The sequence below is a fragment of the Mobula birostris genome, chromosome X, assembly GCF_030028105.1.
Source record: "Mobula birostris isolate sMobBir1 chromosome X, sMobBir1.hap1, whole genome shotgun sequence".
Taxonomy (NCBI): Eukaryota; Metazoa; Chordata; class Chondrichthyes; order Myliobatiformes; family Myliobatidae; genus Mobula; species Mobula birostris.
In genome coordinates, this window is record NC_092402.1 from 75,281,955 (window position 1) to 75,294,716 (window position 12,762).

Consider the following 12,762-nt stretch of genomic DNA (forward strand, 5'->3'; position numbering starts at 1 on the left):
AGGAAAGCAATTTTTGATGTTTCAGTCGAAACCCTGCATTAGGACTTTCCTCCCAGAGATGCTGTTTGACCCGTTGAGTTCTTCCAGCAGATTGCTTGCTGCTGTGACATAACACAAAGGTGAACACTACCCAACATCCTCAAACACAAGCTTCTGATGTTTCTTCTTTGTTCCACCTTCTGTTCAGGAAAGGCTTGTCGTAGGAGGAGCATGTGATGGCTCTGGGCCTGTACTCACTGGAGTTTAGAAGAATGGGGGGGGGTGACCTCATGAAAAATTATTTACAAGGATGTTGCCTGGATTGGGGAGCATGCCTTACGAGAATAGGTTGAGTGAACTTGGCCCTTTCTCCTTGGAATGACAGAGGATGAGAGGTGACCTGATAGAGGTGTATAAGATGATGAGAAGCATTGGTCATGTGGATAACCAGAGGCTTTTTCCCAGGCTTGAAATTGCTAACATAAAGGGGCATAGTTTTAAGGTGCTTGGAAGTAGGTACAAGGGGGATGTCAGAGGTAAGTTTTTTTATACAGAGAGTGGTGGGTGCGTGGAATGCACTGCTGGTGGTGACGGTGGTAGAGGCAGATACATAAGGGTCTTTTAAGAGACTCTTAGGTAGGTACATGGAGCTTAGAAAAATAGAGGGCTGTGCAGAAGCAGGTTACATGGTTGGCACAACGTTGTGGGCTGAAGGGCCTGTAATGTGCTGTAGATTTTCTATGTCCTATTTTCTATGTTCTCTGAAACCTATCAAATGTTGAAAGGCCTGAAAAGAGTGGATGTGGAGAGGATGTTTCCTATGATGGGGGAGTCTAGGACCAGAGAACACAGCCTTAAAATAGAGGGGCGTCCCTTTAGAATGGAGATGAGGATGAATTTCTTTTGCCAGAGTGGTGAATTTGTGGAATTCATTGCCACAAGTGGCTCTAGAGGCCAAGTCATTGGGTATACTTAAGGCAGAAGTTGATACATTCTTGATTAGTCAGGGCATGAAGGTTTATGGGGGGGGAAGGCAGGAGATTGCGGCTGAGAGGAAACATGGATCAGGTGGTGAACTGGCAGAATGGACTCGATGGGCCAAATGGCCAAATTCTGCTCCTATATCTTATGGTCTTGTACACATGGGTCTTGGTCCTAATAATCTACATATGTCTTCTTCACTAAAAATATTCAGTGGAAATATATGAATGTGTATAACTTTGGGCAACGTACAAACTCAGAATTTTATGGACAGACATTTTGTCTTTTTACAGGCTTATGTTCCAATCTATGATATGAAAGTAGATCAATATCTCAACATACAATAAACCAATCAGCCATATTGATCTACAAATAAACATCAAGAGCATGAAAACTGTCATACTCCTGACATTATTTGTTACTTTCTACCATTTCTCACATATCAACCATTTGCTTTTATGTAAGAGTTTTTTTTTTTTTTTTTTTTTTTTTTTTTACACAAATAATAGTTTACAGCCACCTATCAACAACACTGAATTAGTTGCTTAGTCAGAGGTGAGAACGAAACAAGGGAGGACTAGCTGAGTTGAGTGAAAAACTGAAACCTGGATAAAGGAGATGAACTTGAGTGCAGCAAATCTAACCTTGTAACATGGGGGCACAGGAGACTACAGATCAGGGGTTCCCAACCTGGGGTCCAAGGACCCCTTGTTTTATGCTATTGCTCCATGGCATAAAAAGGCTGGGAACCCCTGCTACAGATGCTGGAATCTGGAGCAAATGACAAACTGCTGGAGAAACTCAGAAGGTCAGGCAGCATCTATGGAGGGAAATGGACAGGAAGTTCCTCAGATTGAGATCCTTCATCTGTATTGCCTCCTTTAAAAAGGTGGGAAGAACCTGATCTAGGCCCAGCACATAGTGCAATTATGAAGAAAGCATGACATTGCCTCTACTTCTTAGAAGATTGCAAAGATTTGGCATGACATCCAAAAATTTGACAGACTTCTACAGATGTGTGGTGGAGGGTAATGTTTATTGACTGCATCACAGCCTGGTATGGAAACACCAATGCCCTTGAACGGAAAATCCTACAAAATGTAGTGGATACAGCCCAGTCTATTACAAGTAAAGCCCTCCCCATCAGTGAACACATCTACTCAGAGCATTGTTGCAGGAAAGCAGCATCTATTAGCAGAGATCCCCACCACCCAAGTCATGCTCTCTTCTTGTTGCTACCATCAGGATGAAGGTACAGGAGCCTCAGGACTTACACCAGCATGTTCAGAAATAGTTATTACCCCTCAACCATCAGGCTCTTGAACCAAAGGAGGATAATTTCACTTGCCCCATCACTGATATGTTCCCACAACCAATGGACTCACTTCCAAGGACTCTTTATCTCATGTTCTTGATATTTATTTATTATTATTTTTCTTTTGTACTTGCAGAGTTTGTTGTCTTTTGCACACTGGTTGAACGCCCAAGTTGGTGTGCTATTATTCTATGGAGTTATTGAATATGCCCGCAAGAAAATGAATCTCAGGGTAGTATGTGGTGACATACATGTACTTTGATAATAAATTTACTTTGACCTTTGAAAGTTCTCTTTCAAAAGCAAGAACTGAATCTGCTTCCACCATTCCATGAGTAAGTAGATTCCAAATCATAACTGCTCGCTGAATGAGGAGTTATTCTCCTCCAATTGCTATCATGTTCACTATAACTCCATGTTTTTTTACTGTTCCTTCATCAGAGCCAGTTTTTCTTTATTCACATTCTCTACACCCTTGCTGACTTGGAACACTTCCCAAATCATTTTTCAGCCTCCTCCAAGGAGGAAAATTCCATCTTTTGTAGACTACTAATGACAGAGATCCCTCGTCCATAAGACAATAAGACAATAAATAGAGCAGGATTAGGCCATTCAGCCCATCAAGACTGCTCCACCATTCCATCATGGCTGATCCCTCTCAACCAGATTCTCCTGCCTTCTCCCGTTACCTTTAATGCCTTGACTAATCAAGAACCTGTCAACCTCCACCTTAAATATACACAATGACTTGGCCAGCACAGCAAACTGTGGCAACAAATTCGACAGATTCACCACCCTCGTGCTAAAGAAACTTTTTCTCATCTTTGTTCTAAATAGACGTCTCTTGATTGCCCATTGGTCAATGGTACCAGATCTACAGTGTTTTCATCAAGGTGACCAATGCTACCTACATTCTAGTTGTGGTTGAACCAGTATTTTATACAATATCAAAGCACCCTCCTTTTATTTGTTTCCTGTTCATCTTCTTATAAGGCCAGGATCCCAAAGGCTCTATTTAATGGGTTTCTCAAACTAACCTCAGCATACAGTATACCCAGGTCTCCCTTTCAGACACCTCTTCAGCCTTTTCCCAATCACCCTAATTATCACTTCACACTTCTCTGTGTTAACTTTACCTGCTATGTCCACTTATCTTCCTGGCTGTTGACATCCTCTTGAGCCCTATTAACATTCTGCTCAAAATTTACCTTAATTCCAAGTATGGAATTTTAAGATGCTTGCACACTACAGTCCAAATAGTAACATATTTCAATAAAGAGCAGTGCTTCTAGAACCAACCCTTGGACAATACCTTCAACTAGACCGAAATCAGAAACTCTTCACCACAACCAGTTTCCCATCCCAAGCAATACCCTGAGCACTGGATGAAATGGACAGCTGACCTGAAACATCAACTGTCCATTTCACTTCATAGACGCTGCTTGACCTGCTGAGTTCCTCGCTCCAGATTCCAATATCCTCCTGAGCCCATTTATGTATACGTGTTGACACCACCGCTTTTAATCTACATGAATTTATTTATACTGGAACTTTAGTCCCAAATGCCCAATCCCTCTTTCACAAACAAACAGTATGAGGTACCAAGTTCCTGGTCTAAACAGATCGGGCATTTTTTGGATCTGGTATTTCTGGAAGTACAGGGCCAAAAAAAAAAAAACGAACACAGAGGTCCCAATATTTGAGAGAATAGCAGATTTTCTATGTACTCACGTGGTAGGGAGCCACTTTTTTTTTTTTTTTTAAAACTTCTTGACAGTGTTGTATGAATTTTTACCAACACATGGATAAACACTAGGCTTGTGGCCTCAATTCACTTCCTCAATTACTGGCAAGAGGCAGTAAGAATGAATCCTTGCTATGTACCAAGAAGGCAACCAACACTCACCATTAAACATATTTGTGGTTTAAATGGTCTCTATACTGAACTACACCCATCACTCTGTAGATCACAATAGACAAGCATAAATAGTTAATGCAAAATGTAACATTGATTAGATCATAAATTGCTTTCAGCTGGTGGCTGGATACAAGAACGGCCTTTTATGATTTGTGGACTTTTCTGTGTCATTAAGCGTAAAGTTTTAATGTTCCCTAATAAGAACCTTATCTGAGCTTGCTGTAATTTGCTGTAAATAGAATCACTCTGCCAGAAAACATTTTGCTGTTCAGCAGAGTTTCCATGAGCTGAAGACTGAATCAACACTTCACCATTCATCCGTTTAAACTCTCATCTCCACTAGCAAATCAGCCGGTTGACCAGGCAGCAGACTGATCCAGAAGCTTAAAGAGTTCAGACTTGGGTCCATGTTAAAGTCAGTAGGGTTATCTGTGGAGGGGGGAGGGGTTGGCAAGAGTGTACAACTCCTCGCCCTCTGAGTGAAGGAGGAAGAGGAGGAAAACAGCCAGTGCACCACATCTCCCTACATACTGAATGGCAAAAGAGAAGTCACAGACATGATGGGCTGAAAGGACTTTTTCTGCTCTGTTGAGCTTGATTTTATGACTATCTCCACAGCCATGCTCAGGGCCCACTGATCAGTGTACACAATCCTCAGTACTCAATACTAAAAGAGTCTTCATCCCTAGCACGACCATAGAAATCACTCAGTTATTTGAAGTGCTGGGGCCTGGAAACTGGACCAATGCTTAATGATAGCTGTTGGGCAGAACACTTGTGCCAAGTGATGGAATTGGACAATATGTAGGAATCAGCCCATTGCATCTGTGCCATCTTATTGGTGGGAACGGCCCATCAGTCCCACTGCCCTGCTCTTTATTCGAGAATCTAGATCATTCCATTTGTTTCCTTCAATGTACGTCTAGTACAATAGGAATGGACTCTCGATCTCACAATCTACCACGTTGTATCTTGCATCTTATTGTTTGCCAGCACTGCACTTTCTCTGTAACTGGAACAAATTATTCTGCACCTGGTTATTGCTTTTCCTTTATATGTTCTTAATAAGACCATAAGGCCATAGACCATAAGATATAGGAGCAGAATTAGGCCATTCAGCCCATCAAGTCGGCTCTGCCATTTCATCATGGCTGATCTAATTTTCCTCTCAGCCCCAATCTCCTGCTTCCCCCCGCTGCCCCGCCATCCCATATCACTTCATGCCATGACCAGTCAAGAACCTATCAACCTCTGTCTTAAATATAGACACTTGGCCTCCACAGCTGCCTGTGGCAAAGAATTCCACAGATTCACCACTCTCTGACTGAAGAAATTCTTCCTCATCTTCCCTCTAGTCTGAGACTGTGTCCTCTGGTCTTAGACCACCTCCCCCCACCATAGGAACCATTCTCTCCACATCCACTCTTTCAAGACCTTTCACCGTTCGATAGGTTTCAATTAGATCTCCCCTTATTCTTCCGAATTCCAGTGAATACAGGCCCAGAGACATCAAACGCTCTCCATATGACAAGCCATTCAATCCTGGAATCATTTTTGTGAACTTCCTTTGAACCCTCTCTAGTTTTAGCACATCCTTTCTAAGATAAAGGGCCCAAAACTGCTCACAATACTCCAAGTGAGGCCTCACCAGTGCTTTATATAGTCTCAACATTACATCCTTGCTCCTACATCAACTTTAGTCCTCTTGAAATGAATGCTAACATCGCATTTGCCTTCCTCACCACAGACTCAACCTGCAAATTAACCTTTAGGGGATCCTGCACAAGGACTCCCAAGTCCCCACGAACTTCAGTTTTTTGTATTTTTTCTCCATTTAGAAAATAGTCAACCCTTTCCTTTCTTCTACCAAAGTGCATGACCATACACTTCCCAATACTGTATCCCGTCTGCCACTTCTTGGCCCATAGTCCTAATCTGTCTCAGTCCATCTGAAGCTTCTCTACTTCCACAAAACTACACGCCCCTCCAGCTATCTTCATATCATCTGCAATATTTGCAACAAAGTCATCAATTCCATCATCAAAAATAATTGACATATAACGTAAAAAGAATTGGTCCCAACACAGACCACTGTGGAACATCACTGGTCACCGGCAGCCAACCAGAAAAGGCTCCCTTTGTTCCCACTCTTTGCCTCCTGCCAGTCAGCCACTGCTTTATCCATGCTAGAATCTTTCCTGTGATCCCATGGGCTCGTAGCTTGTTAAGCAGCCTCATGTGTGGCAAGTTGTCAAAGGCCTTCTGAAAATCCAAGTACACAACATCAACCGATTCTCCTTTGTCCATCCTGCTTGCTATTTCCTCAAACAATTCCAAGAGATATGTCAGGCAAGATTTTCCCTTGAGGAAACCATGATGACTATAACTTATTTTATCATGTGCCTCCAAGTATCGTGAGGCCCCATCCTTAACAATGGATACCAATATCTCCCCAACCTCTTGACGTCAGACTACCTGGCCTATAGTTTCCATTTTTCTGCCTCTCTCCCTCCTTGAAGAGTGGAATGACATTTGTAATTTTCCAGTCTTCTGGAACCATTCCAGAAAGATCATTACTAATGCCTCCATGATCTCTTCAGCTACCACTTTCAGAACCCTGGGGTGAACACCAAGTGACTTATCTACCTTCAGACCTTTCAATTTCCCAAGAATCTTCTCCCTAGTAATGGTAGCTTCCCACAGTTCATGATCCGACACGTGGAACTTCCACCATACTACTAGCATCTTCCACTGTGAAGACTGATGCAAAATACTTGTTCAGTTCGTCCACCATTTTCTTATCCCCCATTACTACCTCTCCAGCATCATTTTCCAATGGTCCGTTATCTGCTCTCACCTCTCTTATACACTTTATATATCTTAAGGAACTTTTGGTGTCCTGTTTAATATTATTGCCTAGCTTACTTTCATATTCCATCTTTACCTTCTTATTAACTTTTTAGTTGCCCTCTGCTGTTCTTAAAAGCTTCCCAATCCTCCAAATTCCCTAATTTTTGCTCCATTTTATGCCCTCTCTTTGCCTTTTATGTTGGCTTTGACTTCTCATTAGCCATGATTGCATCATCTTACCTTTAGAACACTTCTTCCTCTTTGGGATGTATATATTTTGTGCCTTCCGAATTGCTTCCAGAAATTCCAGCCATTGCTGCTCTGCCATCATCCCTGCCAGTGTTCTTTTCCAATTAATTCTGGCCAAATCATGCCTCTGTAATTCCCTTTACTCCACTGTAATAATGATACATCTGACTTCAGCATCTCCTTCTCAAATTTCAGGGTGAATTTGATTATATTATGATCACTTACCCCTAATGGTCTCTAATCAATTCCGGTTCATTGCACAACACCCAATCCAGAACAGCTGATGCCCTAGTGGGCTCAACCATGAGCTGCTCTAAAAAACCATCTTGTAGGCATTCTAGAAATTCCCCCTGTTGTAATCTAGCACCAACCTGATTTTCCCAATCTACCTGCATATTGAAATCCCACATGACTATCGTAACGTTGCCCTTTGGGCATGCATTTTCTATCTCCCGCTGTAATTTGTAGACCACATGGTTACCACTGTTTGACGGTATGTATACAATTCCCATCAGGGTCGTTTTACCCTTGCAGTTCCTTAACTCTATCCACAATGATTCAACACCTTCTGACCCTACGTCACCTCTTTCTAATGATTTGATTTCATTTTTTTTTATCAACAGAGCAATTCCACCCCCTCGACCTTCCTGTCTGTCCCTTCGATACAATGTGTATCCTTGGATATTAAGCTCCCTGCTATACAGTAATCTTCTTTCAGCCATAATTCAGTGACGCCTACAACATCATACCTCAGCCTCCTGAATGATCTGGAGTTCATCCAGTTTCAGCTCCAACTCCTTAACGTGGATTGTTAGAAGCTGCAGCTGGAAGCACTTCTCGTAGTAACAGTAGTCAGGGACACTGGGAGACTCCCTGCCATCCCACATCCCACAAGCGGAGTATTCAACTCCCCTGCCTGGCACCTATACTGTCCTAGCTGAGCAGATATAAAGAAAGGAAGGAAGGAAAAAGTAATTAACTTCATGCTTTTCTTTTCTTTGCTTTCTCTAAGTGAAGACTCGAAGAGCTAAAGCCTCAAGATCACCACTCTGACTATGTCCACTCTGACGATGGCCACTGTGCTTGCCCCTGCCTTCCTTTAATTTGCTCTTGTTAATCAATCCCAAATGCAGTCAAAGCTCTATTATGCTGCCATAAACCGCTTGCTGCTGCCTTTTTCTACTCAGGCAGTGGACCTGACTGAAATCCTCTCCTGTTAATCTGCTGATGTCTGGATTGGTTGCTGGTCAAAGCTCTATTAATGAACTGATTTGATTAAATCATCTGTATGGATGTCATGCAAAACAAAGTTTTTGACCATAGCTGTACATGTGACATTAACAAACCACTTACTATGTGGGGCAGCTGCAGAATTAAAGCTCATGTCCAAGACATTGGTTCACTAAGGCGTTCTCTCTAAAGGCAAAACTCTGCTTATTCTATTGGTGGTATGGATCAGTAAATCTCTGATAGCTCACTGTCTACCTATTTGGAATTCCTGATATTTCAGGGTATTGCCCACAGGATGCTGATTCTCTTGCCCCCTCCTGTTCATTGTTCCTACCCTCTCTTTCCACTCACTGGGGTCCCAGTTTCCGAATTCACTTCTACTTCCCCGGGCAGAGGTTCCCACACCCTCTTTCCAGGACATACACTTCCTTCAGCTCACTGGTGCATATTCCATCATACTGCCCTCCCTTGGAAAGGAAGCACTGGGTTCTTGCTGCCCAAATGCCCTGGTTCTGTTCCCTATGCTCTCTTCAAACTTACTGAATCATTGGAGTATTTCAAAGTACAAACTTATTATCTGAATATCTATGTTCATCTTCTTGCAGGCAGTCACAAAACAATGAAACACAAAAGAGCTAATGAAAATCCCCATACCCCGCAAAGACAATCAAACATCCAGTGTGTGAAAAAAGAACAAACTGTGCAAAAAATAAATAACACACAGAACATGAACTGCAGAGTCCCTGAAAGTGAGTGTACAGCCACCGAGCCAGTTCAGCACTGCAGCCGAAATAATTTGTTATTCTGCTGTGTTGACATCTAAAGGAAGTTGGAGGATTAATAGAATAACGTACAATAAACCAGAAAGTCTTCCAGCCTAGCACTATCACAGTCCCAGGTGTGCCAGATTGGTGTGACTGTAGTTACACTTTTGAACTGGTAGTCCTGACAGTCCCAGCTCAGATTCAGAACCCACACACACCCCACCCCTCAACCCCTGGCATTTTAAGAATTTTAATTGTAATAATGTGTGAAATAAAGGACATCAATAAAAGTAGTAAAGAAGCTGCTACACTACTGTCCAACCTCATGGTTATTCTTTATTGTATGTGCTTATGTGACTCCAGTTTGGTGAGCTCTAAACCAGCTTGGCAAACCATTCAATTTTCTCTAGCCATGATGAAAAGGACCAGCGCTTTCTGAGGGAAGAAAGCAATGGGCAAGAAATGCCAGATTCACAAATCACATTCAAAATCTCAGGTCAGGGGAGAAACAAAAGCTTTTAAATTTACCTTGGCCAGTTTTGATGAACAGAGTCAGACATAAAGCCAGTGACGTGAGCCAAACCCGAGTGAAACGTCAGCATGAGGGCAGAGCTGTACTCATGGCACAGCTGAACTTTTTAACTTGCCTAGGCTTTACTGCAATGCACAATGCAGAACAAAGCCACAATATAAAAGAGCTGCAAAGTCTGAAATCCACAGCAGTTAAGACTGAAACATTAGCCAGAATGATTATACAGACAGCCATCCATTCACACTGCACATTCATTTCCTTGTTTTGGTTCTTAATATCATTTCCAGATGTGCTATATATCACTGTGCAGCCAAAACGCCAACTAGCTCAGATTCACTGCTTTCTGTTCATGGAATATCACAGGAGACTCTAAATACTCAGTGTCTCTCTACACAAATTTTAATGTCCTCTTTCTCCTTTAGTGAACAGAAGTTTGTGTTGGTGTTCTCTCATTAAATCAAATGATAAACAACAGCTCACTCTCATTGCATTCCACTTCTGAGTTAGAAAGCTGTACCTTCAGAGCCGAGGGGTAATGTGTTGCAGCTATATAGGACCCTGGTCAGACCCCACTTGGAGTACTGTGCTCAGTTCTGGTCACCTCACTACAGGAAGGATGTGGAAACTATAGAAAGGGTACAGATACAAGGATGTTGCCTGGACTGGGGAGCATGCCTTATGAGAATAGGTTGAGTGAACTCGGCCTTTTCTCCTTGGAGCGACAGAGGATGAGAGGTGACCTGATAGAGGTGTATAAGATGATGAGAGGCATTGATCGTGTGGATAGTCAGAGGCTTTTTTCCAGGGCTGAAACAGCTAACGTGACAGGGCACAGTTTTAAAGTGCTTGGAAGTACATACAGAGGAGATGTCGGGGTAAGTTGTTTTTTTTTTTTTTTAAAAACGCAGAGAGTGGTGGGTGCGTGAAATGGGCTGCCAGCGATGGTGGTGGAGGGGGATACAATAGGGTCTTTTAAGAGACTCCTGGATAGGTACATGGAGCTTAGAATAATAGAGGGCTATGGGTAACCCTAGGTAATTTCTAAAGTAAGGACATGTTCAGCACAGCATTGTGGGCTGAAGGGCCTGTATTGTGCTGTAGGTTTTCTATGTTTCATGCCCTATACCTGACCAAAGAGTACACACCCTTAAAGAACAAAAACTAATCGAGAAAATGGCCAGGATCCTTTTGTTTAATTGGGACACTGCGTTGCGTAATTGGGACAGGAGACTGTTGCCGAACAATTTCTAACTAGTGTCAGCCCATGCGTGTCGTGTGACTGTGAGACCGTGCTTAGAGTGAACAGTTTTTATTGAGTGTCACTTGCATATATTTGTATTGAAAATGGAATGATTTTGGTCACTGATAATTGGTAAGACAATTCAGAACTGTTTTGGTCACTGCACTTTAAAGCATTCAGGCTGAAATGCTGATACAACAGTGCTGTGCTGTTACCTGGCTGGTTTCGATTCCAGTTGGTAAAGGAGACAGTATCGCCTCCCATCCACTGAAAGGCCCCTGGATGGTTGGCATCCTGTAGACTCGTCCAGAAGTTACCAGAGCGACCAAGAATGAGGCTGATGATAAATGACTGTTCAAATCTAACAGGGGAAACAAAGAAAATCAGGACAATTAAAAACCAATATTTAAAACTGGGGAGTAGACAGCTTTGGAAGAACAGGAAGGGGCTCTCATTAATTTTGTTATTCTCTGGATGCCTAAACTGTCCTAACCAAATGTTTCAGCCTCCATCAGCCGCAGCATCCTACTACAGGACCCCCACAGTCTGTAAATACTAACTCTCAACCAGTAAGGACAGTGGGAGGGTGAGGGTAGGTATGGGAGATTGGAAAATATTAAAGCCAACAGAGGTAGGAGTCTCAGGTTTGAAGCATCCATTCCCCTACTCTGTTACCTAAACTTCCCAAAAGGTCACCCATCTCATGACTTATATTTCTTTGTCTGACATAGCTTCATTTTTTTCCAAGACCAACCATAGCCTTGCTCCTTCCATTCTCTTGAGCCTCCTACAACCAAGATCTTGGCATTGCTCTGATTATGGCCTCCAAGTCATTGCTGAATTTCAATGTGTCGTCAACTACAGACGTGACCTAACTGTTCGAGCCTTGATTTCTTGAAATCCTTACTCTAAAACCTTCTACCCTACTGCTTCCCCTTCTGCATCGTACAGCCAGATTGGGGAACAGCTTCTTTCCAACTGTGGTAAGACTGCTGAACGGATCCTGACCCGGATCTGGGCCGTACCCTCCAAATATCCGGACCTGCCTCTCGGTTTTTTTTTTTGCACTACCTTACTTTCCATTTTTATATTTTCTATTTATGATTTATAATTTAAATTTTTAATATTTACTATCAATTTGTAATCCAGGGAGCGGGAAGTGCAGAATCAAGTATCGCTGTGATGATTGTATGTTCTAGTATCAATTGTTTGGCGACAATAAAGTATAAAGTAAAAATAAGTATTGGTTACGTCCTTTGTGTTACTGACAGTCAGTTTATTCGGTGACACTCCTGAGACGCATCCTCTGATAGTTAATAGACTAAAGATGTGATGTGTGCAAGTTAACGCGCTACTGATGGAGTGTTTTGATTCTAACAATGGAGACTCAATTAATGTTTCAAGGGGCATATTCATTCATTTCCTCTGTTTATAAGGTCAAGTGGAAGATACTTTAATACTTATAGTGTTGAGTCTGGTCTGTGTAGTTGCTTGCCTGTGCCAGATGTGGAGGATCTATGATTCACCGAGAGATTTTCCACAATGAACCTGGGTGGTGGATAAACTTAAGGCAGAGCAGTACAAAGGCCCTGACAATTTCCAGCAAGAGAGGAAGCATTCAGAACAAAACAGATCCCTATTTTTGGGCACCAGGAAAGAAGACCTTTCAGTATAAGGCATTAATTGCACTGGTAATTCCAAAGG

At 42.4% G+C, this 12,762-nt stretch overlaps 1 protein-coding gene across 1 annotated transcript in view; it reads right to left on the reverse strand.

Moving 5' to 3' along the window:
- Window positions 1-12,762, reverse strand: part of mrc2 (mannose receptor, C-type 2) — a 256,319-nt gene that overhangs the window by 114,221 nt on the left and 129,336 nt on the right. Inside the window, exon 11 of the mRNA XM_072248739.1 lies at window positions 11,274-11,419. Within this exon, the coding sequence (XP_072104840.1) occupies window positions 11,274-11,419 (146 nt within the window). The remainder of the gene's footprint in view (window positions 1-11,273; window positions 11,420-12,762) is intronic.